The sequence below is a fragment of the Lytechinus pictus genome, chromosome 16 (assembly GCF_037042905.1).
Source record: "Lytechinus pictus isolate F3 Inbred chromosome 16, Lp3.0, whole genome shotgun sequence".
Classification (NCBI taxonomy): Eukaryota; Metazoa; Echinodermata; class Echinoidea; order Temnopleuroida; family Toxopneustidae; genus Lytechinus; species Lytechinus pictus.
This window is the reverse complement of record NC_087260.1, coordinates 12,050,198-12,077,652: the sequence shown is the minus strand read 5'-3', so window position 1 is coordinate 12,077,652 and position 27,455 is coordinate 12,050,198. Positions and strand designations below refer to the sequence as shown.

The window sequence follows — 27,455 nt, the reverse complement described above, 5'->3', positions numbered from 1 at the left end:
GAACAGGAAAAGAAAAACAAAACCTGTGTCAAGCGAAGCTGCCGTGAAAGCATGGGGTTTTGACTGGCTGAAGTGCTCTTGTGACAGCGACGGAGCTCTCCAGATCCACTACTGGGCATGGTGATCCTACCACCCCAATACAAGCAAGAATAGAGGATCCGTGTCCAATGAACCTTTCATTTGCAGGATAAACACAAAAAAGTTTCACCCCAAAACAAGCAAGAACAGAGGATCCGGGTCTAATTATCTTTCATTAGTGTCATATTCTATTTTTTTTCAAATTTGCAGAAGCTATGGAACAATACAGTAACACAAGCAGTCAGATAACCAAATATGCAAGATGCCGCAAGAGCAATACTAAAAAAAAAAATCAGACCCGCTATTAACCTACAGAGCATTCAGATCAGAACGCAGCAGATCTATGAGAAGTGTTAAGAAGGCAGAGTAGGATGCTTCCCCCCCAAAAAAAAACTTCATAATTAATGTCATAGTCAACTAAACCAAGGCTATCATTGGAGGTCGAAGTCATTCCACAATGCTACATGAGCTAACCCAGAGAAAAAAAAACAGTTGGGACAATTCATGGTTAATCTCAAGCAAGCAGGCTATCCCTTCAATTTAACCTTCATTTCCGTATAATAATCTTATAATTAATAGTTGAATGTTTCTTTTTTTTTAAATATGTATTGCTCAATTCATATTCTATTGTGTAAACCAACCAAACTATTCTACACAAGGGCAAGGAAAGGATACAGGTGGTATACATGTGAGCTACCTGATAAACATGGGGGTGGTTTCCACATAGGCCAAGGCCAACTAAAAATGCACTAAACTATGGCAGGCCATTAATTTTAATGTTTGTATTTTAAATCTGGGCCCAGTAACTATTACAACAGTTAAAATCAATCCCAAGCTGGCCAATCATGATCATTGTTACATACATAGTTTGTTGATAAGCCTGATCAGTGACAAATCAGAATTGTTCTTTAATACCAATTAGCAAATGATCTTTTATTTTTGAGCTTCAGGGTTCAAGAGTAGGTTGAAGAAAGAGTTCCATTTAAACGCAACTTAGAAAATTAAACGCAAGTCCCGAATTGACGCTTCTGACTGATTGAAGTTGCATTTAATAGAAACTCTTTCAGAAACAGGCTTTACTGAATATGCAAATCATGATCAAAGCCTGCGTCAATGATACCAAAAGTAATAAGTTCTGTGCAGATTTAAAACTGTTATTTGCACACCCTGGAAATGCCATTGGTCAAAACAATCAGTTATATGAATGAAATCATGTGCATGTAGCAATATGCATTACAGTGCAGTTCAGAATATCAATAAAATGCACATTTGTCCTTAATTGTCATTTGCTATTTAAAGGCTACAATATGTCTAAAACCGATGGACTAATACACGATTCTGGAGATCCAGAGATGTTCTGTAAGGCTAACAACTAAACGTGGTTCAGTAAAGGGATACATCGAGAACCTGATGTGGCATGCATCTTCAAATATGACTTTATAAAAATTGGTGATTGACTTGAATAATAATATCATTGTTAACCAATTCTATGGAAAATAGACTCCCAAAACAGGTTTGTTAAAGGTTTACCCTATTCAATATGCCCAGACAAATATAATATAGGCATCACTCAAAGCTCCTCTACACCCCTCAAATGATAGTCTTACTTTTCAGACTTGTGTACAATTTTTCAGAGTAAAAGATGCATGCCACACTCGTGACCTGCCCTTAATCGGTTGTGCAAGCTTTAAAAATTGTTTTTAAAATATTTTTTTCAAATAATGGATATTACATATAAAGTAACATGGTTCTATAAATATGACAGCATAAAGAATATTAAAAATGATAAAACCTTGAACACGAGAACATGAACACCATTCAACCTCTCTCGCGATGGATTCAGAAGTCTTAGATGGGATGGACGATAATGGTTCAGAGAAGGAAATGAACAAGGATTGGCGATGATTTTTCTTCACATACGCGGTTCCGGTGGAAACACGCTGTTTTCACCTGCAGGATGTAAGCTACGTCTGATTGGAATAAAAATCTAGTCAAGGAAAAATTCATTTGATCCTTGAATATGCTAATTGCTATTGATGAAGGGGCAGCTCGAGCTTAAGCCTGTTGCACTCTGTATCCTCTGGAAAAAGTGATATATAACTTCAATTATTATTAATCTTATTATTAAGAACATCTAAATGTCTGTCTGAAATAAAATGTTTTGTGAAATTCTTGCATTCCATATTGATAACTCACAGCCTGAAAAGTTTCTATAAAAAAAAAAGAACTGTTTGTATTATTTACAAGTGACCTTAAGAAAAAAGCTAGCGCAGGAGAGAGAGCTAGTCAACAACTGATTCTAACTTGAAACTAAAATAAATTTGTAATAACCAAAAACAAAACAAATAAAAATAAGTGACAAAGTCTGGAAGTCACATGATAAGAGGATACACTGCAATACTTAATTGGTCGAGCTACATGCGATATGACGAGAAATTAAAGAAAACAGAATAAACAATGTGAAATGTACAATTTATTGATGGGAGTCTATTAAGGACGTTCCACAGTTAAATTGAAATCCATGTCATTTTCACCAAACTTTACACATAGATACTTTAGAACCTGAATATTTGAAATATGCAAAAATTAGCATAGGTCCATGTGCTTGATTTTTTGCTATAGAGCTTCAAAGTTCACCTAAATGGATGTTCTTAAGAATTGCGCATTCAAAAGAATTTGGCATTTTTAGACCTCGCAAGATCACTACAATGAGTTTAAACCTATATTACTCAGTCAAGATACATGAAAAAGTCATCAAATTTTGCAAGAGAGTTAATCATTGTATTGTTAGAATGGAGAATCTATTTATAGTGCTATTTGTAATTTGCAATTTTAAGTCTAACAGCACTGTCAGTTCTTAGAAATGGCGTAAGAGATAACAAAAACCCAATCTCAAAAATGTGAAATTTCAATAACAAACTACAAAAGTACAAAAAATGCTGCCCTTTATTCAAAATCCATGTCATTTTCACCAAAATTTGCAAAGTTGTAGAGGAAGGTATACATAAGAGGTGCAAACATTAAAAAATAGGGGTTCATGTGCTTGTTTTAAAACTATCAGTATTTTTATTAGAGCAAATGTGCTTTTTAAAACACCAAAAATGCGCCAAATGCTTTGTATCTATGTGAAGAAAAAAAACAAAACCACTCTACCATTTATTCAAACACGGGGTCATATTCGTGATTCTTGGCAGCATTGCAGAGTAAAGTATTTCAAAATTGTAGACATATTTTTAAAAATGGTCCATGGAATAATTCCGGATTTTTAGCTTCATAAAATAACGCATCGGATCTGTAGTTAGCATGCAGATGATGAGAAAAATCAGCTCATAACCACAGCTAATTAATCGCCTGTTTATCCATTGTGACGTCAGCGCGCAGAGTGTAAAATATGCGCAGATAATAATGCGCACAAACATAACTGTGGAACGTCCTTAAGTAAGCATCTTACAGAGAACTACATCCTTTAAACAGACTACCCTTAAAATAAGCCTGCATAAAAGCAGAAAAAGAGCAACATATTTAATACATTGGAATTGATTCTCATTTAAAATTTGGACATAAAACTTTCAGATTGGTAAATTTACCGTCATGATAATTATGTGCAAGTCAGTAATTGGTCAATCTTTTTACTATCCCCCCCCCCACACACACACATACCTACAATGATATAAGTTGAAATACATAAATCTAAAATAATCTACATTTATGAATGTCCAACAACCATTATTCTTTTAAATTGCATATCATGAGCCAGTCAAGCTATTATAAATTGACAGGTCTCACTAGGTGGGAGAGGGATTATCAGACCTGCCAACCTCTGGGAATGAAAAACTGTATTCTGTGATAAAAAAAACTGTATTTTCCAAAAAAAAGTGTATTTCATAATAAAATACTTGGCGCACTCGCTCATCGCGGCGCTCAAGCTGCATGCAAGCTAAAATGCGCACTGCTCTTGCAGATGGAAAAAAAATATATTAAAACATGTGTATATCTTCACCCTGGTTTTAACAAAATGATTGAAAAAAAAACAAGTTACCTGAAATTACATTGATCTAATAACCATATTTGTGACGTTTTATGAAATAGAGACATATAGAGATATTTTTTCTCAAATTACAATTTAGTTTTTTGTTTTTTTTACAAAAATCGTATTTTTCAAAGAAAAAACGTACTGCCGTATTTTGGTTGCAAAAACGTACTAAATACGGCTAAAACGTACTGGTTGGCAGGTCTGGATTATATGTTGTATTTCTAGACTGACCTACTGCTTGGCTAATGAAATCATTCCTACAGGATATACTCACATTTGATAATAAGTGATCCATATTCTGATTGGCCAATGTGATGGCTTCTTTGCTTCCAACTCTGTAAAGCAGAAGAAACCAAACCTTTGTTAATATCATCAATCCCTAGTGGGAAAGTGTGGCAAGTCCAGAAAAACAAGGAATGGGAAAGGGGAAGGGAGATACATGCAGTAAGCCAGGCAAAAAACACAATTTTCTATTATATTTAAATTATCATTATTTTTCTTTTTTGGTGGGGGGGGGGGCTACTTTTCACTTGTTGCCTAAATCTGCAACATTGGGTAACCTTTAACATTGCAACGAATGATAATTTCCAGGCCCCCGTTGCATAAAAGTTACTATTGTGGTAACTTTAACATCCATTGGTAACTACCATCATATGGTAACAACGCTCAACAACCAATCAAAATCAAGGATTCAAGTCAAGTAACAATAAGCCTGTTCACGGTTGTAAAAATTAACTGCCCACGAGCAGAAAAAGGTCATTGGAGACAACCATGAAGGTGGCTTTCAAATCCACTGACATAGGCATTTGTGATGATTATTCATGTATTCCTTTCAAAATATTTATCACATCCAAGCTGAAGGGTAATAAATAGAGCCTTCATAATCACTGGTATTTGACAGTAGCCTAAACAATAGTCAAATGTGCCAAAGGCAGACAATAAAACAGATTTCCAAACTTTATCCCTGATGTACTATTCTAGTCACCTGGTCTATACAATGCCTTTTGTTCTTAGAATTTGAATACTCTACCGGTAAAGCTTACGTAACATCTACATTTAAAAATGATAGTGCTTATCCTAATGAAAAATCACAAAGGTCATTTGAGAAAAGTTGATCATGAGCTAACCGTGAACTGGCTTATTGGTTGGCAAAGTTACCATAATGGTAACTTTTGTGCAACAGTTCCCTGGGCTCCTCTATTGGTTTCCAGGGCTCTTTTGGGCATTTGGGGGACTAACTTGCCCCAGCCATGTGTACTTCTCTCCCTGGAGAAAAGGCATGTGGGGGAGGGTTTGGGAAGAAGGAAAGAAGGAGAGGGCAGATGGTAAGGAGGGAAGGGGTATACGTAAGGAGGGTGGATGGACAAAGATAAACATTAATGCAGTGTTTTTGTTAGTTAGAGAACGGAGAGGCATGGTGTCAAAAATCGAAAACTGTACTGGGGGTGTTTCACAAAGATTTAAGTATGACTTGGAGTCGCACTAAAATTTAGAGTTGCATTCGGTATGAAAGGCTTGACTGCATTGGTCAGATCTTGTCACGAGGACGCGCACTACTACGTATCTATCAATAAGATCGCACATTGCATATCATGTACGCGTCGGTATTTAAGTGCGACTTAGGTCATACTTAAATCTTTGTGAAACACCCTCTGATTGGGCAAACAGGAGAGGGGTGGAGTAAGTATGAAAGGGGCATAGGAGTAAGAAAGGGACAAGATCGCAGGAATATTGAGGAAAGGGGTAGGCAGCTGGGGGAGGGGTGGAGCAAGACAATCATTATAGTAGGCAGGGGTTGGGGGAAGGACAAACATATCAACTCACCCTTGAGCTTGTAACTGATCGTCCATCTCAAAATGGAGTCTTGCCAGCTTTTCCTGTAGGTCTCTCACGTTGCTCATCTTCTCATATGAACAGCTCTCATCTGTTACAATATCAAAATTTGTGATGTTTTTTTGAAATATTAAAGAGACTGTTCAGCAGTGATAGAAAGAAAAACTTAAATGGAACTGATCAACACATTTCCATATTGTCCTAATTATAATAAGGTCCATTATGCAACTTACTGCAAAACTGAAATTATGAGTTACTCTGTCTCAACAATAACTTCACATGTATGCAATAAAAATGAACTTGAAGGAAATCAATATCCATAGAAAAATTACATTTTCTCAGAGAAAGAATGCAAAAGAAAAAATAGGACCCTGCCTTGCATAACTTGTACTCTACAACCCGAGCTATCCATGCCCCCATTTCGTTCTCAAACTATCCATAGGAAAGTGTTTTTCAGGGGCCTGGGAGCATTTCACAAAACAGTCACCGATTTTCAATGACTACCGGTAGTGTTATAAGCTACTGAAATCCTCTCATCGAATTAGGTCAGGGCAAAATCGGTCACATTGGCGGCAATCCCGACGTGTCCTACGGGAGAGGGTCATCTCCCTCCCTCAGTGGATCAAAGACCTGACAGAATTGCCGACTAGGGTCAGCAAAAATCACTGAACTATTCGATTTTAAAAAAATCATAAAACAATCCTACGAAACATCCTAAGAAACTCTGCAGGTGCACTATGAGTACTCAAGAAAGGCCTGTAGTTTGTCAGAGTTGAAATACAAGATACTCCAGAAGAATGAGAAGATCTCCACGTGTCCCATGTGAGAACATTGTCTGGCCTAGCCAGGAGGCTCCTAGAGAGTAAAAATAATTTACTGACGTATGCTTACCCTCCACGGAGCCAGGGATTGTGTCCCATTCATGTGCGTGTAACACGGAAACTGAAACTTTCGCCCCCGAGATTTTTGCGTTACACTTACATGAATGGGACACAATCCCTGGCTCCGTGCAGAGTAAATATACGTTAGTAAATTATTTTTACTCTCTAGGAACCTCCTGGCTAGTCTGGCCCTCCCCCTCAATGAACCAAAAATCTCACAAAAATCGGTGCCTTCAAAATTAAAATTGCTATTTGATTCATGAAACAATCTTTAAAAAATATCCTTAGAAAGTCGGTAGGTTTACAGTGAGTACTTACCAAAGGCCTGTAGCTTGCCAGAGTTGAATTCCTCCAGGAGGTTCAGAAGACCATTCTGCATCTGTCTTATATCCGACGCATTGGTGATGAAACTATGCTCCTTGCACCCAGCTTCCATGGCACCATCAACAACGGTCTTATGCTTAGACTTCTCCTGCAAAAGATCAATGAGGTCAAATCAATTTCAAGGATTTAAAGGATTTTTGCTTCTACCTTAAGGTAAGCTTTACACTTGGGATTTAGGCTAGACCCCTTTTTATTAGAAGAATTGAAAACCCTTGTACGTCATCAATTTCGATTTATTAAAGGCCTATTGACAACAGCAACAATAAATTGAAAATGCATTCTTTGTGTATATTTCAATATATATCCTAAAAACCTCCCCACCAACTTAATACATTATATCAATACTACAATGTTTGAAGTTATACATGAATTTTTTTTTATTTGGGTGGCTGTTGAAAAAGGAACTTGTCCCAATTTGAATCCCATTGAATCAAGGCACCAATAAACATAATTTCAAACCTATTTAAGGGGGTAAAAACTTTATAAATACAGCTAATAAAACCTGGGTGTACCTTTAGAATCCAATGTCATAATTGATGAGATCAACCTACCTAGTGCCAGATAGTAACTAGTTTCAGAATGAGGCATCACACAAATATCACATCTGTAATGGATTTATAATAATATTAACATGTATATTTACCCAGGGAAGCCACTTTAGTTCTCCCAGCGGGCCCTGCTATTATTATTACCCCGGCTTTAGCTGGGCTGCCTAAGCGCTCAAGCATTCAAGGAATTTCTTCCTACCGGGTACCCATTTACCTCACCTGGGTTGAGTGCAGTACAATGTGGATAAATTTCTTGCTGAAGGAAATTACGCCATGGCTGGGATTCGAACCCACAACCCTCTGTTTCAAAGTCAGGAGACTAATCCACTGGGCCACAACGCTCCATGACATTGGATTCTAAAGGTAAGCCAAAACCTGTACCAGCTGCACAGAAACAATGTTACCCTATTAAACAGAACACTAACAAAAGGCCCAGTCACATCTTTTGGATTGTGATGCAATAAATCGATTCAAGATATGGAATGACTTCCATACGTCCCCTCCACTAATTTAAATAAAAACTTCTCCAAAACCCCCTTCTATCGTTCTCTTCTTTTTTTTTTCTTCTTACTTCCGGTTGGAACTTTGATTCGAACCTCTCGCTGCAGAACGAGGCATCTCCAGTCTGTCGCCTTACTCACTGAGCTGGCAGGAGTTGATGAAAGCCATGGGTTTCATAACGGTTATCAACCTATATAACGACCAGTCTTCTCTCCAAGAGTATAGGGTATTTATTTTTCAAACTAAATAAACGGATGCCATTGGGAATTACACACACTCAAAATTTTGACGGAATAAAGGCCATATTTTGGTATGTATCCACCTTTTCCTTCCTAAATCTCTTAGATATATTTTAGATAATTCTTGATAAACCTCCATATTTTTTTTTTCAATTTTAGTGGAGGGCCATATGGAAGTCTTGTCCAAGATATAAAGACACATTGCTGTGATATAAGGCACCGCTGCGACATGACCAGTTGTTAGGGTATTTTTAGCGCTAACGTTTCTGTGCCGCAGGTACTGGTGAATAGTACTGGAGTTCAAAAAAATCACAGATATGATTGGCAGAGGTCACTTGCACTTGAACCACCCTCAATCTCAAAATAGGCCTCACATCATCCATTTAATAAATAAATCACGCTTTAAACAAATATTTTAAAACATTATGGACCAACCTACCCTAATTTTCATGGCATTATCATGAAATTGGGAACCGTTCATCACTTCTTAAAGCAGCTTTAATCAGTCAAAAATATGGGTTCTGTATTTCCATCTCTTTTCACCTTGCACAGTCATAAGTCAGGGTTCCCAGCTTTTCAAGAAAATAAAATTCCCTGATTTTTCTCTGATGAAGTTTGAAGCTTCTTTGATAATTATTTAGACCCATTCCCAGTTTCACATGTTTCCTAAGTTGCTACAGTGAATTATATGCATTTTCAGTATAAAAACAATGTAAAACTACCATAACCTCTCATTCAATGGATGTTGTTTTGATATACAACAAAATATAACAGTCTGACTGACTACCATGCTTTCGACTTTTGGGCTGATCGAAATTCCCTGATTTTTCCCTCATTTGAGGCATTTTCCCCTGATTTGAGGTATTTTTTTAATCAAATTCCCTGATTTTTCCCTGACTGGAAAAAAGTAAAATAATTTTCCCTGATTTCCCTGGTGGGCTAGGAACCCTAATAAGTGCACGCCTACATTTTGATGGCTAGTTTCCCAAAAAACAATTTTGCCATTTTTCCCCCTCTATGGCAAAAAAAACTCTTTTTTTTTTTTTGGGGGGGGGTGCCTTAGCCTACCTGTGTTTTGTTTTTAGCTGTCCTGTTCGGGGCACTACCTGCGGGCTGTTTGCTATGTTTAGAGGGCTGGTGTACGAGGCTGTGGCTACTGCGGGCATACTGAGGTCCCATCCAGGCAACTCCGCTGTGGCTTCCAGCTCCTCGGAAATCCCTCCCCATCCCGGGAGGATATCCTGTAAAAATAATTTCATTCAATTTCGTTTATTTCCACAATTTTATTTGAATTAACCGTAAAATTGTACAAAGCAATCCAATGAACTCAATACACAGATGTACATGAATTGGGTAAACCAACTACCTACCGAATAATAAAATTACTATATGAAAATGTAAAGGGACAAACAAAGACTCAAGACCTACATGTAATAAGGGTTTGTCCTATTATATAAATATGCAAGCTTATACAAAAATTGTTCCATCCAAAATAAAGCATGACGATAAAAAAAAATAATGCTCCATACCAACTCACAAACTGACAATTATTAAATTGTGTTTGGTATTCTAACTTAGTACAACAAATGAACTATACCCCAAAACTATCTCATGTGTAATCTATACCACAAAAATGTGATACCTCAATGCAATATCCAGGAAAAGAATTGCATAAGAATTGAAGGCGCTGGTAATGGTGATGGTCTCCTGTGTTGGATTCACTTTCCTTGCACAGTGAAGGCATGTTAGCCAGTGATTCAGCTTCAGTGTAGGTTGAATACACATATCACAGAAATGTGATATATGGTTGGAACTACCCCTTATCGACCACCTAATCTTCTCAGCATCGTATCTGCGAAAATATCCATCAATTTTACCCAGTTTTAGTCTCATTTGTGCAGAAAATTGAGCAGATCAGATTCCCATGTTTCGCTCGGCGACTCCGATTCAATCCGCGTATATATCGACGAACAACGAATACGACGATTTTACATTTGCTCATTTGCACCCGTCTTTTGAAACCGACCACCCGCGATACACTAAGTTTACGGCCGATTCTTGTCGCGGTGGCGAAATATTTTTACTCTTCCAAATCAGTTCTATGATGTCAACATGCTAAATGATCGTCTCACTACTTCCACTGCGAGCTCCGGCACATGATTCGACGATTGACGACGGATATTTGTTCTACAGCCGTTTCCTATCGGATTTCTTGGTTTTTCAAATTCAAATTCAAATTCATTTATTTCACTTCCATCAAACAAAAACAAATTGTATACCATATATAAAACATAAATATTTGTATCTGTTGCAAACAAAATTAATTATACATATGTAGTGAAAAAAAAAAACACTTAGACGATTTGGGCAACACATTGTAGGTTTTAAATATATATACTATTTTTCAATAGAAATTAAATTAAGATGGAAATGGAGGGACCCACTAAAAAGCAATGCTTGTACAATGTGGGCCCCTCAAGAAATAGATAACACAACAAATAACAAAATAACAAAGTATAAATACAGATAATCAAATGAGAAAAGAATGAATAAATGAGAGGGAAATACTCACAAAATAAATACAAAGTAATAAAAAATATACAGTTTGGTGAAGGACAAAACAACCCGTCCTAAAAATATCTACCCTTCCCACCCCCCCCCCCCCCCCAGAAAAACTTAAGAAAAAAAAAAAAAAAAAAAAAAAAAAAAAAAATTGGGTCTGGTCAATACAATTTTGATTAATTCTACTAAATTTTTACTTTTTGTTGCTTCTTTTTTTCTCGTAAAATCGATTCTTACCGTTTCTATGGACACTGCGCCTACTCTCCCGCGCGTATCGTTTGTAATACGCAATAATTTTAACGCGCGCAAGGTGGTCGGTTTCAAAAGAGGTGGTCGATATGTGGTAGTCTCACCATACTGTATATGTAGCTATGCAAAATTCATGCAAGAAGGATTGCAAGTACTGATAATGATGACCGCCTCCCAAGTGGATTTGACTATTAACCATGCATGCATGATGAAGGTGCTCTAGTCAGTGCGCTTGTATGCAATTTGATCTGGACCAATGAGGTTTGGGCACTGGTTTTTATGGTAATTACTTTCGAGGGGGGGGGGACTTTGAGTATGCCAAACAAATGATAAGGTATGCACCGGCATAGCAACAAACTCACATTACATAACCCAATGAAAGTGTTTTTGTTGAACTTCTGAAGTTCCCCAATAATGGCTGCCTTAGGTACCGCTACCATGCACTGAAGTCAGATTTATCTTTAGAACAATTGTGTTAGGGTGCTGGTTTTTATTGTGGCTTCAAGTATCCCTGACAAAAGATAACCTAAGCACTGATGTAGCAACATACAATTGGAGCACATCATGAAATGATTAGTGATTTTCACTAGCTATTGTTACTGCAAGTCCTTATACCTGATTGGCTGAGAGTAAATTAGTCAGTGAAAAATCACCCAAAATACTTTCATGACATGACCACCTTGAGCCATTGCATCATCTCCTGTCAAGTATGTGCATGTTCCTTTCTTCTATTAAATGAAGCCATTATTAAGTTGATGGAATTATATGTTTTTTATCAGAAACAAAAAAATTCTTTCGTTGACTTGTACAGTATTAGGTGATTGACATTCAAGCATTAATTTGCTTTCAATTACAACTAACAAAGGCACTGTAGGACTACTTTTTCAAGTTAATACAATGTAGGGTCATTCATAGCTACAATACCATTGTCCTATTGATAAGGTTTTGCCAAAAAGAAAATGGTTGACTGCAAACAGATTTGGGTGTTTTGCTACTATGAATGAAATAGATCCCCTTGACTAACATTCTAGACTTTTTGCATTCATTTACTAAGGGAAACTCTACAACAGTTCAATTTCATTGAAAATGCAAGTCAAAGCATAATGGAGAGCTGAGAGGCTTTTGTTGGAAGTTGGCAGACCGAAAGAGCATCGGAATCTCTTGACTCTGGACATCTACATATTTGTAATCTTTGGATGACCTGCTGTCCCAGTCCACCAACATTTGACAAAAGCCTCTCAGCTCTCATTGTGATTTGAATTGCATTTTCAAAGAAATTGATGGTTGTAGATAGTTTCTCTATAGTAACTGCGAAAACTCCCTGCACATGTTGCTTAAAAACACATGTTGCTCTCAATAACCTGAAAGCTTGCCAGAAGCTTTTCAGACATAGCATAATGTGATGTGTTTGCAAACTGGATTCCAAATATTGTAGTCCAGTTTCTTTAACAGGCTAAATGCATAGAGTACCATATCTTGATTGTAACTAAGTACCCAGAAAAGAAACATCCCTATTTGAATCACCAAGAAAACAATTCTATTGTTACATAACTTTTGCTTGATATTAAAAGATAAACTCTTTATTAAATTGAAATTTACTGGAGACCTAAAATAGCAGAAGTATTTCAGTGGTAACAAAACATTACTTGTGCATTTTGTTTTTTTCAAATGTTCACATTTCATTCATTTCTCTTGCTCAATATGTGTATTTATACTCCATGCTATATAATTTTATGTATAAATATAATAAAATACTTTTAGGGCTCAGTGATGCAGCTATCATTCAAATGATATTATTGAGCTGAACATCCAACAGAACTTTCTCACAACACTCCATAGGGCATCCAAGCCATGGCAACCAATCAATATGACATCCAAGGGTGGCCTTGGAACACTTCTAGTTATTCTTACCTACAGGTGAAGAGATTTGACCAAGGCTATGTCCACGCGTGTGTCTGGACTTGACCCCTGGTTGAGAGGTCAGCGACGATGGCACCATGTGTGGTGCCACTAATGAAGCAGGTCTGTGAATCTTGGTGACCTCTGAACTCGTCTGATGCAGCGTCTTGGGGCTCCCATGCATTTGACCGATTCTCGCTGATGCCATATTATATTTGGAGTTGTCTGAAAAGATGAAGGACACATGATGAGACACCTTACAAATTTATTTTTTAAATTTGTATTTCTCAGCATAAAATAACAATATAAAATAGGGGGCCTATGTACAATGAAAAAGACATGTAGGCCTACATGTATAGGAGAAAAACAGAAACTAAGTTACTGAGAAAGTTTATAAAAACTTGTGAGTTGGTTGATAACGCTTAACCCTTATTAAACTGGGGGGGGGGTCAATTTGACCCCTCCTCAACAAATTTTGTCACTACGCCATCGTGAGAAACTTTTTGACTGCGCCGCTTACCGACTTTTTCCTTTCAAGTCTCGCACATCTTTTGAGACCAAATTTGCGACGCCCGGGTACACGGTTCCGAAATTACGCAACATTTTGTAAGTGCATACAGGCCAAAATTGCTCAAAAAACATTATTGAAAAATCTTAAGTGAACGAACCGGAAGTCTCAACAATCTTAATACTTTTTTTGGTCGGCCGGGTGTGAACGGTGGCGGTGCAGATATGGAACTCTTCCTTCAAATTTTTATTTTTTTATTGGGAATTTGGGCACTTATTGTCATATTGACCCCCCTCATATAAGAATATAAGGAACATTATCAACTAAATAAAAGTGAAATAAAAAGAAATTCATGTTAAATCCTAAGTTAAATAGTTACGCACGTACGCAGACATGGGCCTACCCCTTCATACAAACAAACAAATTTGTTAATACGTGGGAACGACATTAGGGCGCTAATGCACTTTCGCATCACCCAACGAAACGGAGCAGTTCACCCGGGGCGCGATGGCCAGATGAACTATGGGGATGATTGTGTTTTACCTTGTTCTGGCAAGAGAGAGGTGGCGAAAGTGCATAAGCGCAAACTGGCATCCCCATGTACTCCCTTGTTCATGGTTTTAGCAAACTAGTTTGAATAATTGAACTATTTTTGCCAAGACTTACTTTCTAATATCTCATTGACCGATGACCTGAATTTTAGTTCTCTTGGTAATGGCGAACAGCTTTGAATTCAATTTCGTCTTACGAATTCCAGCTCCACACAGCAAGCCCGGTAACGTTAGATGTTTGTTTGTTTTTTTATTGGGGGGGGGGGGCGGGGCCGGGCCACGCCGCGCCGGGGGGGGTGTTGTTATTGTTATTTTGAATAGGCAAACTAGTATAGTCAGGGTGGGGCAAATATGTCTTAGAGGGAAACATTTCTGGGTAGGGGAAAAGGGTAATATTTTTTTTCAAGAAATAAAATGAGAGCAATGTAGCGGAGGCAAGGACGTAGGCTGTAGCGGGAGGCTACGTATTGAGCATGGGGACGGTAGGTGTATATCCTGGGAGGTGGATCTACAGCTATAGTGCACTGTAAAAATTGTGGTGTTAAAACTGACACCAGTTAGTGTTAATAGAGGACCACACCCTGAGGTGTTAAAATTACACCCTAGAGATTGAACATAACACCAAATGTAACAACCAATTGTGATATAACACCTAAAGGTGTTAAACGAACACTGTCAATTTAACACCGGTGTAAAATAACTGGTGTGGTTCTCAGTACACCGGTTAACACCACAGTTTTTGCTGTGTGGTGTGGGGGTGCACATCTTGTGGAGGTGGAACTAAAGTTTGGAAAATCAGCTGATGTTGAAAGCCCCGAAAGCAGAACTTATAAGGGGTTCGAATTTGGTTTTGCTTGCCAGTGTCGCCGCGCGGAACTCCTCTGCCTATATAGGAGCATGACCTAGATGCTAGGAGCGACCCGGCCGGAATAGTTTGAGCTTTTGAATAAATTTTGTTCGGGCTCCCGCCATCGGAGTGCGACCGGGATGTTGCAAGGAAATATATTTGCAAACAATTTCAATGCAGTTCCAATCAAGTGAGAGAACTGAAGCATATACAGGTAAATTGTTAATTGATACCAAAAAAATAGACCCGCCGTCAACTTTGCAATGATATCGCAAGACTTATATCAATTTTGGTACGCGAAATTGACGTTTTGCAAGTTTCCTAAGTCGAAGGATGAAAAATTTACAGCATTAAAATTATTGATTTTTTTATGTGCTTTCAAATTCATCAAAATCAGAAAGCCGCTTTCTGACTAAAAAATTGAGAGAAACATTACTAAAATGGGTTTCAAAAGAAACTTATCAAACTTCAGTGCACTACACAAATTGATCACTCAGTCAAAATGTACAAAATGTTGATCACAGGCAAGCTTCCGGTGATTCCGTGTCGTACGGGACATTTAGAGAACATTTGACAGTTTTTTGACAAGAAAAACAAAGAATATTCCAGTAACTAAAGGTGATCATCAAGTACTACCAGTGTTAGGGAAACCAAGACTTAACATGACAAATTCACATCCTGTATAATAGAGAGTTAAAATAGTAATGTGTCGTTAGGACGCAGAAAAGTGGCTTTTTTGGAAACCTCAAGTTTGTACTATAAAGTCTGTGAGTTGGACAGATAATTTTCATGAAAACTGAACTCAAATTGATATTCAATTACCCAAGAACAAGCCCATGTGTGAAAGAAAGCAAAATAAACATTCATCAATAAAAAAAGCAAATTAACATTTTCAATAACATTGTGGCGTACGGGACACTCAAATGTGTCGTATACGAGACATCTCTAAATTGAAGCCAAACTTTCTTACTTTAGGCCTATGTCTCTTTGACTTCTTCAATCACTTTATTTCAGTTGGCTGATGATAATGATAATCCTATCAAACTAAACACATTCATTATGTTAGAAACCGCTATTGGCTGAATATTTCTGTCATTATATCATAAAAAAATACTGTGTCGTACGGGACACTTGTGCGTTGAACATGTACTTGCGTGTTGTACTAAATCCTGCAATGAAATGCAGTATATTGTGTGTCGTACGGGACAACTTTTAATAGGATAATTATTGAACAATGAAGGGCAGTAATTAGATCATTGTGGGATAAATCGATCACCCATGTGTCAAAGATAGAGAAACTGATATTGTTAGATTGCATCATCAAAAATAAAAGTGTAGGAAAAACTGTTGCATTTTCATGTGTCGTACGGGACATTGCCAAAAATAGGTTTGGAAAAATCAGGGCTGCCCCTATTATGGATCATGAAAATGTTGTAGATATTATTTGGAACCATCAATGATACATTATTCCATTGACCTGTAATATTTTCAATCTTCCCGTGCTTTGCCAATAATGGTTTCAGGCAGTGTTTAGTTGACTATTTAATCAGCAAAATTATTGAAAATTTAAAATTCCATGTATTGTTTCCCCCAAAAAACTGTATCTGACTTCATTTTTGGTTAAAACTCATAATTTCATAAAATGTAGGTATCATAGTAAAGTAGTATACTACTTATGAGTTATTGAAAGCATATGGAAATTTATGATATTTTTGAATTTCTAGTGTGGAATCGCCCCTTCAATAATCTTTACTAAGCGCATGTCAATAATTAAGAGTTTGGTTTGATCACAGTTTATTAAATTTTACAAAATTAATCATCGGCATGTTGATTGCATCAATAACTAAGAATTTTACAGGAAATTAAAATTAACATTTCAAAAACACCTATTGAGGCCAAAGAATAATGCATGAATAGACTAAATAGCAGTCAAGCAAAGAATGACCATTTGTTTTAATCCCATTTCATTTCCATATGTCTTCATTGCCATTTTATGACTTTGGATTCCGGAACCAATAATGGGCTACAGCCTCTTTGTTATGAAACACATTTCTTATATTGACATGTGCTTAATTAGTAAAGATTTTGGTGTGTGCGCCCTTTGCTGGCGACCCCTCTTTTGGCTCTATCCAATTTGTTGTATTTTTACTCTTTCTTGTTGTGTACGTGAGTTTTGAGTGATTCATCTGGGCTGGACTGGTACATGGACAGTGGAGGACCTTTTTCAACCTGTTTTGGAAACTCTGCTGGCAGGAAATTTGGAAATCAGTTTTTTTCAGATTTCAGTTGTGTTCTTTCCACCATTTGCCCTCATGTCCCACATGTACTTCTTTAATTGTCAATCCAATTTATTTTGGGGGTAATATTACATGTACTTGTACATGTAATGTTCTGAAGTTCAGTGTCTTCTCATGTATGGTATTCATGATCAGCCAAGTAGAAGTGAACACAATGGGATGTCCTAAGGATCCTATTATGTGATGTTTGTATTTAGTCTAATTGTGTCAGCACCTCCAGCACAATACATGCCACTGTATCTTCTAGTGAAAGGAATTGTTCTATTGTGCTATGCCTTGTATTCGGTATGGTGCAAATGAACTGAAGTCAATATGGAAAGAGATGAGTTACCTCCAGCGCAAAAATGTCCTGCTTTACATATGGAAAGATCAAGAGCCTGGGAATACAAAGACGCCGACATGGACACAGAGGATACAGGGGTGGTAAGAAGATTGCTTTGGCTGAATAATCAGCTAAGAATTCTACACAGCTTACATATAATTCTGATTCTGAGAATGCTATGTTTAAACTTGGACTGATTAATTGCCAGTCAGCATGTAATAAATCAGATTTGATCAAAGATCATATTAAAGATCATGATATTGATGTATTAGCCCTAACTGAAACCTGGTTTAAGCATGATGAGCCTGTGAATGCATCTAGAATAACTCCTTCTGGTTACAGACTGCTACATGTCCCCAGAAAGCATCGGAGGGGCGGAGGTGTAGGCATTTTGTATAAATCTTGCCTGTGCCTGAAAGTCTGCAAAACCACTCGAGAACCAAAATCTTTTGAGTTCATCGAAACAGAACTTACTCAATGAGCTGCAAAGATGAAAGTTGTAACTGTCTATAGACAGTTACAAAGAAGAATATCGTCCGCCACTTTCAAAGAAGAATAGTGCTAACTGGACTGATTTTTTTTTTTCTCAGGAATTTTCGGCTTTGTTAAACAGATATTCTCTCTACACAGGGAAATTGTTCATCTTGGGAGATTTTAATATTGACTGGGACAATCAGCTGTGTAACAACACCAGATATTTTCTAAGGCTACTCCAAGATCATTACCTCCAGCAAATAGTGGTGGAACCTACTCATGAGTCTGGTCACATTCTAGATCTTGTTATCACCCTTGTCAATGACGACAGTGTGCATTCTGTGTCAATTCAGGACTCGATATCAGATCATTGCTCTGTCCATTGCTTTCTTCAACTAGAGAAACCAAAGGTTGTGAAGAAGAAGATTACATACCGTAGAGTGAAGTCAATTGATCCAGCACAGCTTAGATCAGATATTGAAGAGTCCAGTTTACTTGCCAATGTCTCCAGCTCCACCGAATAATTAGTTCACCAGTATAATAAAGTTATGAGGGAACAACTAGTTAAACATGCTCCGCAAAGTACATGTTTCACCGTGGAACAACCTGCAGTGCCATATGGTACAATGAATACATCGCTAATACCAAACAGAAGCGGAGACAGCTTGAAAGATCGACGGTGGAGGCGGACAAATCTCACAGTTGATAAACAATTGTTCAAGGACCAGAGAAACGTGGTCAAAACATTGTTTGAGAATGCTAAGGCTAAGTACTACAATGAGCATAATGTCGAGTGTGGAAATGATCAAAAAGCACTCTACGGAATAGTCAACAAGCTCATGCATCGCAATACCAATTCAGCTGCAGCACTTCCACATCATTCCTCAGTTGCTGGGTGACTTCTCAAGGTTATTTACTGGAAAGATTGAGTCTATAAGATGTAACTTAGAGTCACACACAGTCACATCTGATAGGGCAGAGTCAGAGTCTGAGTCAGTGAGAGAGTTCGATGGAAATGTACCTTCCTCACGTGATGATCATCTATCTGCATTTACGCCATCATCTCCTTTAGAAATACAGAGAATCATAAGGAAGTCCCCTTCAAAGTCATGCTCTCTTGATCCTATACCAACTACAATTGTGAAGGAAAATGCTGACTTGATGGCTCTGCTGTTCTCAAGGATTGTAAATTCTTCCCTGCAGGAAGGAAAGTTCCCTGAAACTTGCACATGTAACTCCTATCCAGAAGAAGCCATCACTTGATCGGGAGGTAATGAGCATTTACCGTCCCATATCAAACCTACCTTTCCTTGCCAAAGTTGTTGAAAAGGTTGTTGCAAAGAGACTGACGACACATCTTCAAGACAACAACCTTCACGAGACCATGCAATCTGCCTATAAATGACTCCACAGTGTCGAGACAGCTCTTCTTCGGATATCTGATGACATATTGAGAGCAGTTGACAACAAGAAAGCAGTGTTGATCATCCTCTTGGATCTGTCAGCAGCCTTTGACACGATAGATCATGATGTCCTTCTCCAGCTAGCTAGAGATTGCATGTTGACTTTAATATTGATGCCACTGCCTTAGCATGGTTCCGGTCGTATCTCCACTGCAGACGACAATTGGTGAACATCAAAGGTACTTTGTCAGAGGAGACTCTCGTGAAGTATGGTGTTCCGCAAGGTTCCGTCCCCGGACCGCTACTTTTTACTCTGTACACTGCACCTCTTGGGGATATTGCTCGTCATCATGGATTGCAAGTTCACTTCTATGCAGACGATACACAATTGTATTTGACCTTCGACCCAAGGGTGAGAGATGATGATGCGGATGCTATTTCACGTCTGACTACATGCCTCGCAGAAATCAGGCAATGGATCATGGGGGTACTGAATTTTGTCAAGCTAAATGATGACAAGACTGAATATCTAGTCATTTCTTCACCACATATGCGAAGCAAGATTGTTCCACAAAATCTTTAAGTTTGCTGTGTGTCTGTCCCTCCTTCAGAGAATGCTCGTATTGTTGGTGTCTTCTTTGACCAGGGTATGAAGATGGACAAGCATATTTCCAAGGTGTGCCAGGCAACTTACTAGTACAGCTACGGAACATATCGGCTATAAGATCACTACTCACTCGTTCTGCAGCAAAAAGCCTTATTCATTCCTTAATCACCTCCAGGATTGACTTCTGTAACAGTCTGCTGGCTGGTCTTCCTTCCACAATGCTGATCAGACTCCAAGGCGTACAGAATGCTGCTGCTCGCCTGTTAACTGATACAAAGAAATATGACAACATCACCCCTATTCTCACAGAGTTGCTTTGGCTATCAATTAAGTACAGGATCGAATTCATAATCCTCCTCCTTACTTTCAAGGCTGTGCATGGTTTAGCTCCAGGATACGTGACTTCCAATATAGAACAACGCCGTGTACGTCCTGGCTTGCGCTCATCTGGTGGTGTCACTCTTCATGTACCCATCACACACCTAAGGGGATTTGGAGACCGTGCCTTTTCTTCTATTGCTCCACGCCTTTGGAACTCCCTCCCTTCTTCACTTCGTGAAATTGACAGCATATAACTCTTTAAATCGTCTTTCAAAGCTCACTTATTTCGGCAGATGTGTAGTGATTAACTTATTGGATGAGCCTGCGCCTTTGAATGTTTTTAACAGATATATGGCGCAATATAAATGCTGCACTCATCATCATCATCAGCTAGCCTGTGTCAATATTTTGTTCAATTTGACAGAGTGGAATTTGTGTAGTGCGCTTGTGAATGTCACATCCTCTCCGCCGGCATCCTAAACGTATAGAGCCTAGCTCTTTATCATCATGTTAGCAATCAGATTAACGCTATTCTTACACTCAAGGGCGTTCCTTTATATAATGTTTTGCATTTCAGTGGCGTACCTAGGATTTTCCAGGATTTTCATCAGGGGGGGGGGGGGCAAAAAGGTCTTTCAAGCTCGTCGGGGGGGGGCAGGGATACATGCATGAGTGGTGGCTTTGCATGGGTGGTGGCTCGTCAGGGGGGGGGGGGGCAGACTGCCCCTCTGCCCCCCCCCCCCCCCCCGTAGGTACGCTAGTGCATATGCAACTTGCACTATATACAAGTAGCTTAATGTCGGGAATTTAAACGTAGACTTTGCTTTGTCGATGAGGAGTATTATATCGATGACTTTAAATTGAAATCATGAAATGTACGAACAGTCATATCGCTCATTCTATACTCAAAATAAAACAGCAACAACGTGAATTATAGGCCTGGGAATTGTAAAGTTCATATTTTGCACATTGTACGGATATATGCCTGTAATACAGCAGTGCCGGTGGACAAGATTAGGCTGCACTGACATCTATGTAGTTAATTCAAGGTAAAAAAAATATATTGATCAATAATAGCAGGCTGCATCCTTCTATTGCGTCATATATGACCCAAATTTTGTATTGAAGTCGCCACATGTGTTAAAAATTACACCCTACAGTTTTAGAGTCGCCACACCAAGATGTGTTAAAAATTACACCCTAGAGATTGAACAAAACACCACAGAGTGTAAAAGTAACAACCAAAGGTGTTGATAAAATATCTCTGGGACTTACAAACACTGTATAAATTTAACACTGGAGTCAAATAACTGATGATGATGACAGTGGCGTACCTAGGATTTTCCACAGGGGGGGGGGGGGCAAACCGTCCGCCAAAAAAAAAAAGGTCTTCAATCACAAATGAAGGATTTCGTACCAGAAAAAAATTTGACAAGCAAAAAAAAAAAAAAAAAGGTCTTCAATCAAAAATGAAGGATCAAATGAAGGATTTCGTACCAGAAAAAAATTTGACAAGCAAAAAAAAAATAAAAAAAATAAAAAAGAGCTTCAAGCTCGTCAGGGGGGCAATAAAGGTCTTCAAGCTCGTCAGGGGGGGGGGGCAAAAAGGTCTTTCAAGTTCGTCAGGGGGGACAGGGATACGTCCTTTGCATGGGTTGTGGCTCGTCAGGGGGGCAGACTGCCCCCTCTGCCCCCCGTATGTATGCTAGTGGATGATGATGATAATGATGTTGATGATGATGGTGATGATGAAGAAGATACTACTATACTTCTACTGCTGCTGCTGCTGCTGCTGCTACTACTACTACTACTACTACTACTGCTGCTGCTGCAGCTACTAATACTACTACTACTACTGCTGCTGCTGCTGCTGCAGCTACTAATACTACTACTACTATTAGGCCTATACTACTAGATTACTACTATTACTATTAGGCCTATACTACTACTACTACTACTACTACTACTACTACTACTACTACTACTACTACTACTACTACTACTACTACTACTACTCCTCCTCCTACTATACTACTACTACTACTTCCATGAAAAGTGCCGCGTGGCAACTGCACCAGTCGAGAACAATATCTCATTCAGACAGTCATAACAATATCAACCTGACTTGTAGCGTTAACCAGTGAACTCAGATAATTGATTGGCAAAGAACTGTAAAAAAATCATCTGGAGCGAGTGAATATACGGTCTTAATTTCCATGGTCTTTTATACAATTAACAAAATTGATCATTTTGTTATGCACGAGTGTGATAACAGGACAGTCTGCGCATGCGTCAAACGCCTCTAAGCGTATTTAAGAGGAAGATATTTTTTCTCTCAACTTTTTCGGATTTATAAATTCATTTCTGGATTCGACGGTGAACTATTATACCTGCCACTGGTCTCAGAGTTGCAACGAGTATCATTCCGTTATTTTTTATTTTGCAAATTTCTGCATGATCATTGTTTAGAATGTAAGAAATTCCTCTTCTGTTTGACATCAATCATCAGCTCGGATACACGATGTCTCTTCTTTATCGAATATCCGCTTTCATCTTCATATCTGCATTATCTCCGTATGATGGTCTTTGCAGTATTAGTGAGTATATCCCTTTTTATTAAAAAATATCAGAATCACTTTATTTAAACTATCCGTGATGTGAATGTAAGAATTCAAAATTTGAGAATCGTCACTCACAAAATGTATAGAGATGCTATGTGGAACTGAATTTTCGTCTCTTCTGTCCAAAGCGTACAGGGAATAAGTTCCCCTATTCAAAAAGTCTGTAAGGTCACAATAATCTATCAGCGTATATTTGGAAACATTATATTTTGTGTCGGTATTTACATTTTTATTAATAACCATGATAATTTTGATTGCATTACATTTAGTGTGAGATTAGTTAAATTAAGCATACTTCAATAGTGATAAATTTGAAAACTTCTTCCGTTATGTAAGCTTCCCCCCCCCCCCCCAATGATTGGTGAAAAGCATACTTCAAAATTGCCTTATTTTAATGTTTGTCAGTAGCTGCAGGATGCCCCAAATAGGGATGGTTAATAAATAAATAAAACACCTCGACATTTAGAAGGAGGCCTGGTAAAAATTGCAGAGGCAGAAGTGGCAGAGGCAAATATGGCTGCCTTAAAAAGGCAGAGGCAAAAATGGCAGAGACAAATATGGCTGATCTTTAAAAGGCAGAGTCAAATACATTTTGGCAGAGGTGAAAATGGAAGACCTTACACTCACATGCAAACAAATTTTCATGGCAAACCCTTGAGTATATGTATAATATAAAAAAAGGGTACCAAAATATTTCATTTGTTTGAAAATAAACAAATAATAATTATGGAGGAATCTTTAATGTCTGAGTGCCTGGACATACCGGAGGGGTTCATATCATACATGGCCTCTTCCCGACGAGTGGATGCAGACAAATCAAACGGTTGATCACATGTGAAAATGACTTAAAGTAACTTTGTCAACTTTCTTGGCTTAACTTTTTAATGAGGTCTACCACAGACTGTAGACTAGACTGATTACCCAATATGCTATTTTTAGACGATATGCTATAATGATGAGTTCCAAATATTCTGTATTCTTGTATTTTAATTAGTATTGTTATTATCTTTTTTTTTATGCGTTTGTAAATGTTTGTTTTCTTGTGTAAGTTGTTGTAAACCTGTTAAAACAAAATTTCATGAATGGGTACACATTAGTTATGTGGGTATCAATAGGAAGGACTATGATAATCCTTTATATGAATTCTTAAACTGGGAATGCCCAAAATGTTTATTTTTATACTTGCCTCAATATATATCTGAAAACAATGAAAATAAAGAAATCAATGATGACATTACATGTCAGGTACCATTGATTGATAACCGTAACTTGGAATTTAATGCTGATTTACAGTTTGCAAAATTACAGCAAAAGGGCCTAAAATGTTTACACTTGAATGTTAGGAGTCTACTCAGAAACATAGATGAAATTAATTTGTTACTGACTAAAAATGAAGTACATATATATTTTCCATCAATAAATCATGGTTGGATGCATCAGTGCATGATAATGAAATACATTTTAACGGTTATCGTATAGTTCGTAAAGACAGAAATCGTAATGGAGGTGGTGTTTTATTATACATCAGGAATGATTTAAGCTTCAGAATACTGGAACACCATTGTTTGAATAACATCGAAGCACTTCCAATCTTGGTAGATAGTAACCATGCCAAACCGTTAATTTTTATGTCTTGGTATCGTCCTTCAAACTGTACAATTGGTATTTTTGATTACTTGATTACTATGAGGAATTTTTTACATTTCTCGATAGTTTTCATCTCAATATTATTATCACTGGGGACTTAAATTGTGATATGAAAAGATCACCAATAACTAACACGACAAAACGACTTAATCAAATTCATAATCTTTTCTCATTAAAACAGATTAATACAACTACATGTACGAGAATATCCGGTGATACACTTAGTTTAATAGATCATATGCTATCAAATTCAGTGGAAAATGTTAAATCATATGGTGTAATACATACTGGGATCAGTGATCATTCCCTCTGCTTTTTATCTGGAATTTACATGTAAAAAGATATATTCCACGAACAATAAGCTATAGAAGAACCAAAGACTTAAACTCTAGTTTGTTCATTGATCACTTAAAATCTCAACCCTGGCACAGAGTATACGATGCCAACGAAATAAATGAAAAAGTTAAAATCTGGGAGGAATTGATATTAGATATTATGAATAATTACTTGCCTATCTGTCACAAACGTTTTAAGTCTATAGACACTCCCCTTGGATGTGTTCTGAGATAAGCAGTTTGATCAAAGAAAGAGATAAATTGAAGAACAAGATGTACAAATTGAAATTCGAAATACTTGAAGAAAAGAATGTATCTTTCATGAATTCAAAAGAAAAATTTTATGATCAATTACCTTATGTTCTTCCTTCTTGTGCTCATGGAAACATAAACTTTGAATCCTTTTCTCTCAAGCCAGTCTCTGAAAATGAAGTTCTTAAAGTATTATGTAGTATGAAAAATAAGAAATCCATCGGAACAAATGGAATTCCCATGTACATTTTGAAATTGTCTGCTCCAGTAATAATACCATCTCTGACTCATATTATAAATAATTCATTGTCAAGTAGGATAATGCCGTCACGTTGGAAACAGGCCAAAGTTGTGCCGATTTATAAATCAGGTAAAAACACAGATCCCTCTAATTATCGGCCAATTTCATCGGCTTCCAAAATCATTGAAAAATTTGTTCAAATTCAACTTGCTAAACACTTGAAAGTGAACAATTTACTTTCTTCACATCAATCTGGCTTTAGAGAAAAGCACTCAACCATCACTTCTCTTTTAAGAGTCACTGATGTATGGCTTCACGCTCTTGACAATGGTTTATACACTGGAGTGGTTTTCATAGACCTGCGTAAGGCCTTTGATACCGTTAACCATTATATTCTGTTTGATAAACTCAAATCTCTTTGAGTGTCAGAGTCTAGTCTTACATTATATGAACAACCGTAAAATATGTACTTGTATAAATTCTACTGTCTCTGACTTAATAGATATACAATACGATGTGCCTCGGGGCTCAATCTTAGGGCCACTGCTCTTTACTATATATATTAACGACATCATAAAGAATGTCGATCGATGTACTTTCCATCTTTACGCAGATGATACTGTCCTTTATTTTTCCCATAAAAATGTAAGAAATATAGAAAGTATATTGAACACACAGTTAAACCATATTTATAAATGGATGTGTTCTAATAAGTTGAGTTTAAACTTTGATAAAACAGAATGTTTGGTGATTGGATCCCGCACTATGTTAAATAAGTGTTCACCACTTCAAATAAGCATACAGGGAAAGTGGATTCAACGTAAAGAAAGTGCTAAATATCTTGGAGTGGTCATTGATCAGCAGTTAAAATGGGACAAACATATTGAATACTTGACTGAAAAGGTGAGCAAACTAGTAAGTTTTTTGGGTAGTCTTCGACACAGTTTTAATGAGGCTAGCTTGAAATGTATCTACCAATCAATTATTCTTCCTATTTTTGATTATGCTGATGTAGTGTACGATTCTAGTAACAAAAAATGTGTTACACAATTGCAAAAGTTGCAAAACAGAGCTGGAAGAATAATACTTGGGATAAGTCAATTCAAACATATATCTAACCGTAATATTCACTAAATATTAAACTGGGAATCTTTGGAATGTCGTCGACAAAAACATATAAACTCCATGGTTTTCAAAATCATTCATGATCTCGGTGCCCCTTACTTAAAAGATTATTTTCATACTATTTATTACAACTATTCCTTACGCTCTATTGGAAACTTATCTTTACCTAAGCCACGTACCGTGTTTTCATACCGTGGGGCCTCGCAATTTAATTCTTTATCTCCTATAAAATTATCTCCCAATTATGATACATTCATTAGGACACTTAATGACCAAATCCTGAAAACTATTTCCCTTTAAACCAAAGTTCAAACATATAACTTGGGGCACTTTTGGGTGGGTGGTGGGAGGGGTTAGGTACTCGGTTTTTACTGTAGGGTGGGGTGGGATTGCTGTTCTTTCCCCCTTTAGCTGATATTGCCTTTATGTTACACAAATTTGTTAATGAATTTATTTTTGTATTATGAATTTCAAGTTGTTTATTTAATATAGCTGGACCCCTCGGCAGAACAGTTGTGCTGTAATGGCTCAGCTGAGTAGGGCGATCCATCCAGTGTTATTTTATCATGTATCATATTATGTTGTGATTTTATATGTATTGTTTTTATATTGGTAAATAAAATAAAATAAAATAAAATAAAAATCATTTGAATTATAGATATAAAGTTACCCCTGTCATGTTCACACCAAGCCTTTT

The 27,455-nt window shown here is 37.4% G+C and overlaps 1 protein-coding gene across 3 annotated transcripts; it reads right to left on the bottom strand.

The window, feature by feature from the left end:
* Positions 1–243: 243 nt before the first annotated feature.
* On the bottom strand, positions 244–14,536 carry LOC129279093 (coiled-coil domain-containing protein 28B-like). Of its 3 annotated transcripts, XM_064111171.1 has the most exons (8): positions 14,382–14,536; positions 13,220–13,432; positions 9,566–9,738; positions 7,144–7,297; positions 5,936–6,035; positions 4,386–4,446; positions 2,470–2,492; positions 244–2,048 (listed from the first exon to the last, which is right to left on the bottom strand). In XM_064111171.1, exons 2-8 carry the CDS (start codon positions 13,413–13,415, stop codon positions 1,991–1,993), a joined length of 765 nt encoding a protein of 254 aa, XP_063967241.1. In that variant the 5' UTR covers positions 13,416–13,432; positions 14,382–14,536; the 3' UTR covers positions 244–1,990. The 3 variants fall into 3 exon arrangements, with proteins under 3 accessions (XP_063967241.1, XP_063967243.1, XP_063967242.1); XM_064111173.1 differs by lacking the exon at positions 2,470–2,492 and having other exon boundaries at positions 244–2,065; positions 4,382–4,446; positions 14,382–14,527; XM_064111172.1 differs by lacking the exon at positions 2,470–2,492 and having other exon boundaries at positions 244–2,158; positions 14,382–14,510.
* Positions 14,537–27,455: the final 12,919 nt, after the last annotated feature.